Here is a 6040-nt window from a genome sequence, read left to right as displayed (position 1 = left end):
TTGCACAATCTTAGCCAATTCAATGAATTTTATGTTTTCTGACCACAAACCAGTGGACTGTAAACCAAGTTCGAGCTTCATATCGAACATTTAACCAAGGTAAGAAAACAACAGCACTAAGGACACAAAAGAAGGGCAGAAATAATATAAGAACAGAAACTGTGATACACTGCTAAAGACTAAGGGGAAAGTAGATGAACACGTTCAATGCAATGTGGTAGTATATAAATCTTGCCTCATGACACTAATACCCTGTGAATCATTCCTTGTGTCCAAACAGCAGTTTCCTTCAATTGGTCATTGTCCGACTGAATACACTCTCCCAGTAAATCAACATGAAAACTGTGGTCCTTCAACAGGACTTTTGTGTTCGGACCAAGAGCATCTGCAAGATCTCCTAACACTGCAACTGCAGCTTTGGTTACCTCCTCATCCCTGGAAAAAAGAACCAAATCTGAGGTCATCTTTAGATGTTGCAAAAAAGAAGAATATTAATTGTAGGGGACTATCCTACCTGTACTTATCACTAACGACAGTTTCAATGAACTTCAAAAGAGGGTTAGCATGAGGAAGCATCAGTGCTGCCTTAGAGCTTTTGAATCCCTGAAGGATACCAGAGTAAGCCTCAAAAATGCCACGTCGAAGTTGATTACCATATTCTTGCATATCGTCATCATTGGGACTCAACTCAGAGCAGTGGTCTGCAGCTCCTTGCAGCATGGGGATCACATAAGGAATATACTTCTCAAAGTGCTCACCAATTGCAAGAGCAATATCTCCAAAAGATGAAAATATAGGAGGCTTGACAGATCGATGCAGAACAGGATCTGATAGGTTCTTCAGAAGTTGACTCATAATACCATCACAATAAGGAAGAATCTTATCGTCTAATGCTCTGCAGATGTCGCCTACAACACCTACCGATATTGAGCAGACTTGATACTCCTCAAAATTCTGCAAACCCATCTCTAAATACTTGTAAAACTCTTGGATGTACTTAACAAATTGAGGCCCTGTAGCATAAGCAAGGGCACCAACTGCAAGCATCGCTTCTTCATGCACAGTAGAACTACGGCAAGAAAAAACTTGTAGAAATAAGACCATCATCTGATCAGCATATTGGTTTATTATGGAACTTGTCTCATCTGAGTTACTCAATTTCTGTATTATTACTTGAAGTACACCACAAAGCAGGGCTTGCAGATCACTCTGCTTTTCTCTGTCATCAGATGATACAATCCAGAGCTCCAAAGTTTTACCTAATCTATTCATTATTTCCATGAGGAGTTGCATGACCATGTTTGAAGTTTCGCGTAGGTTGCTGCATCGGACTAACTCATTTAGTGTTTCATAAGCAGAAGAACGAAGCCTGGGATTGCTTGTGTCTACACGATCAGCTGTAGATAAGAGAGCTGTAACAATATCACCAAGATAAGGTGTGAGGATTGATGAACTACAATCTCCACTTTCATAACCCTGCACAAGAAAATAAAGGGCTCCACAAACTTTTTCAGCCACATTTGGAACATCTCTTATGCTTTCCAATAAAACAGACATGACCCGTGGAAGGGTTGCAGCAGTTAAAACTGAATATTCACTACTAGCAGAATGCAGGAACTCAAATATCCTACCAAGGGTCCATGCAGTTGTGTCCTTGACATGACTATTCTGGTCCTTCATTACATTCAACAAGAACTCAAGTCCAGAATGAACAAGGGGTGCAAGTTCCTCAATAGATGGACCTTCAAGAATTGAACCAAATGCAAAAGTAGCTCCCTCACGGCACCTCCAGTCACCCTTTGTTATATTACTCTCGACAAACGGCATCACAAGGGGAACAATTGCATCTCCAACAGTTCTTGCAATGAGCCCAAGACAAGTCCCCCCAGCCATAGACAAATTCCAGACACCATCTTCCTGGTCCTGATCCTCCTCTTGCTTTACCAGTGTTTCTAACATTAAAGGCACAAGCATAGGAAGTGCTTGATTAATGAAATTGGAATGTGGAGAATTACCAGTATCATATTGTTCGCTTTCCTCTTGAATATGAATTTCTTCATCGCAAATTGAGCTCCAAAATTCAATGGCTTGAAGAGCAACAGGCTCCTCATCTCCTCTCACTGCATTCGCAGTTAAAGTAAAAAGAGTCTGCATATATGGCTCGAGGTAACCATAATATGTAGAAGCTATTGAAACAAGACACTCGAGAGTTGCTTGTCTGATTTCTGGTTCTTTAGCCATAGCAATCTCACATACAACTTTCATGATAAAACTCCTCTCTGTTTCATTTTCAAAGTTGGCCTGAGCAAAATCTAGAGCATTATAGAGAGCCTTGACAGCTGCAAGACGGACTTCAGAATTATTTTCAATTTGGTTCATGCCTTGCACAACAGCAGTCAGGACAGCATTTACTTGTTCCTGCTCCAGATCTTCAGGTGATATCTCCTCGCAAACATAGCCCAATGCTTCCAATGTTGCTTGCTTTAATGGAGCAGAGGAATCTGGCTGAGTCATGTTGTTCAGGAGCTTAACTATAAGCTCCTGCCATTCACGTCGAGGTATCTCAATGGATGCAATCTTAGCAATGACTTGACAAGAGGTGTGTCGTGCTTCAGGAACCAATGATCCAAGTGTCTGCACCAAGGACTCTTTCACTTGGGATTTGATAGACAGATCCACACTGACCCAACGCTGAGTAAGTTCTTCCCTACAAACAGCATCCTTTGCATCCAAAGAATTTTTCAGTATAATACCAGCAAGTCTTCGAGATTCAGGAGGCTTTTGTTCATTTGATAATTCAGTTGATAATGAATGGATGAAAAGAGGAGGATTCTGTTGCTGAAACTGCTTAAGATTTTCTTCTGCAACAGTTCGAATCTGCCCATCTGCAGATTGAGCTGCCAACAGGACCTGTGTAATCTCCATCGCCATGTTCAAGGCACTAAAGAACAATAAACAAACAAACAGAAAACAAGATAATGAGTAAAGTAAGCAACTTAATCCAGTGCTTATCCATAATCTACCAGGAGAAGATTATCTAACACGCAAGAACAAACTTAATTATGATAATGTATGTCCATCTAAAATTACAACAAACTATTCAGCAAATGATATTTTACTTGTCTGTATGTTTAACAACGAAGTTGATAGAAAACAATTAGAATTTTCTATGTCCACATAAAAGCTGTAATTTCAAATGCAATCTAAAAGTATGCATGACCTGTTAGTACCAACAATCACCGTTAAGTAACAAAATAACAAACAAAGAAAACATCAGTTTTGCTAAAAAAGGAAAAAAAAAAAGTTCCTAATTCATATCTTCTAAACCTAGAAAGACCAGTGAAAACTTAATGAACAAAATAGATTACTTGCACAAAAGAGTCTGATAAAGACATTCAAAAGCATAATAATCAACAACCTAGTGAGAATCTACATATGCCCAAACCAACTCAAAACGAAGAGGAAAAATAAAAAAAATAAAAAAAAAATAAAAACGCACGCACACAATAAAGTTTTGCATGTCAGTAAAAAAAAGTATTTCATGAGGCGAATGAGTATAAATCCTAGGCCCTAAACCCAACTACTATGGTGCAGAAGCTAGTACGAATGCAATAATTTAAATCCTTAGCAAAACAACCAAAGCTCCACAAAGTTCATCCACATGCAAGCAGACGTACTTGTTTATACAAGGAGACACTTGAAATAAACTGGAAGGAAGAGAAATGGATCCGCCGCCTACCTAATCAATCGATTGCAAGAAGAATAAAAAAGCATCGGAAACATGTAAACCATGAAATGGATTTAAAATCTATAAATCTGAGAGGTTTAAGAAGGAACCCTAAGGGCGGAGAGCTATACCTTAACTATACAAAAAAGCGCCGCCGCAGCGGATCGGAGAAGAAGATTAAGGGCCACCTGGGAGCGTGGCAACGATGCAGCAGTCGCTAGCTCTAACGTCGCCGTGCGATTTGGGCAAGGAAGAAGCAGTGGACGCGAGGTTTTTATAGGACTTTTCAAGGAACGGAACGGGGCAGTGAAGCGGGAGCACCAAACCCTAATTTCCATTTTTCAAATCGCTTGACCCTCATTGATTATCGGATTCGAATCAAAGCAACTGCATTCAAATGTTATAACGTTCTATAAACATTAAAATCAATGTAAAATTTGTTATAATATAGATAGGGCCCACGTAAACATTAAAATTTTTTTAATCCCTATATGATCCACCATAAACATTAAAATGTATGGCCCACCACAAACTTTATAGTAAATAATATATTTATAAATAATATTATTAATTATTTTAAATAATAATTATTTAAATTGTGTAAATATAATTGAAATGGTAATAAAAATAAAGATAAATGGAGAGCGGACCTCACAAGATTAATGTTAAAATGAATGTGAGAAAATGAATATATTAATATAATATGTATGTGACATATGGGTCTCATACTTTTTGATGAAATGATGGTGTTATAACACCCGATGTTGATGCCCTAAGTGGGGTACGCTTTTGGGATAATATAATAGATTAGTTGAAATTGTTAAATTTAAAATGAATTTTAAATTTTATATATATATATATATATATATATATATATATATATATATATATATATATATATATTATAAAATATTTTCATTTATTAATTAGTTGTTACGTATTATTAAGAATATTTTTATTAATAAATTAGACATATAGAGTTTTCTTTAGTTCCACATCTTCGATTTAACAACAAGTAGAGAAGCTTTTATAAATACCTTAAACCGACAATATTAAAAAACATATTTTTCTCGATTTTTTGACTAAAATAAAATATGATATTAAATTAATTTTTTATAAGAGATAATCCGTTACAGTAGCTTATTGTTGGAATTCTTGAGTGTCACCCTAGTATTACACTATTGTATTAGTCATCCACACCCTTACCTAATTTATAGGTGGTCTTTTAGCTAAGATTAAGTGAAGTATTTGTTCTTATCAGTTTAATATCTTATATAAAGAATTAGATTATTTTTTTATGAAAAAGAGTTTGTTATCTGCACGTGTTCATGTATTATATTGCACACGCAACCAGGAGCGGAGCCACGTATAGCTTTGGTGGGACAGTTGCCCCATTGCCCCACTAAAAAAAATAAAATATGGGAAATACTCAAAAATTAAAACTATTTTCTATATATCAATTCTTCTTCCCTCATATCTCTCCCTAACTCCACCTATTATAAGGGGTCTAGCTCACGCAATGCATGTGCACGATCGCTAGTGACGTGGATATGGTTTAGGGCAGGTGAGGAAATAGGAGGAAAGGGAGGGGCAATTTGGGAAAATGAGGAGATAGGATTTTAAGAGAGTACTGTAGCATGCAGAGAAGAGGAGGTTTTTTGGTTCGTGGAATAATTCGGCCGTCGCCCACAGAACCATCTGCTTCCTCGTCCTCGCTCCCCTCGTCAACGATGCCGGCCGACGGCGGCTCCCCTCCTTCTCTCCGATCACTACCTCCTCCCTTCTCTCCACCTCATGCATTGTCGTCGCCACATGGGCGCACATCGCTGCTGCAGCTTCGGGTTTTCTTCTCCGCCGCCAAAAGAGAGAACAGCCAACTTCTCCTCCCCGAGCTCAAGACCTAGCCGCCGCCGGCTGTCGTTCTTCTCCATCTACTCCTCGCGACACCTCTACCGGACAGATTCGGCACCGGTTAAACACACGGTCGGACATAGCTTCGCCTTGTGGCGCCGTCATCTTCTCCACAGCCCCCGTCGAGCACCTTTCGCAGCAGGTCGGCATCTCCTCTCTCCTCCCCTCGCCGGAGCTGCCGCCAAGCCACCACCTTTCTAGCGCTCATGCACGCCGTTGCCGAGGCCGGGACAGAACCATCCCCTCTATCTCTCTCGGTCCATACGCAGCAGCTTCTCCCTCCGGCAGTCATCGGGCACTATGGTCCTGCTCGCCGACGCCGCTTCCGACTCCTCACGCCTCTGTGTGCTGTGCCCTCCCTAACCAGCAGCCCCCACGCACCCAACAGTTCACGTGTCGGTC

General features: G+C 39.6%; 1 protein-coding gene and 1 pseudogene across 1 annotated transcript; one reads left to right on the top strand and one right to left on the bottom strand.

Annotated features, from left to right (window-relative positions):
* LOC121976211 (importin subunit beta-1-like) lies at nt 1–4116 on the bottom strand. The gene is made up of 3 exons (XM_042528289.1): nt 3859–4116; nt 515–2941; nt 1–435 (listed from the first exon to the last, which is right to left on the bottom strand). Exons 2-3 carry the CDS (start codon nt 2929–2931, stop codon nt 237–239), a joined length of 2616 nt encoding a protein of 871 aa, XP_042384223.1. The 5' UTR covers nt 2932–2941; nt 3859–4116; the 3' UTR covers nt 1–236.
* An 817-nt stretch (nt 4117–4933) lies between these two features.
* Nucleotides 4934–5142, top strand: LOC121979023 (annotated as a pseudogene).
* Nucleotides 5143–6040: the final 898 nt, after the last annotated feature.

The sequence above is a fragment of the Zingiber officinale genome, chromosome 4B (assembly GCF_018446385.1).
Source record: "Zingiber officinale cultivar Zhangliang chromosome 4B, Zo_v1.1, whole genome shotgun sequence".
NCBI classification, from domain to species: Eukaryota; Viridiplantae; Streptophyta; class Magnoliopsida; order Zingiberales; family Zingiberaceae; genus Zingiber; species Zingiber officinale.
Note: the sequence above shows the minus strand (reverse complement) of the source record. Positions and strands in the feature narration are given on the sequence as shown.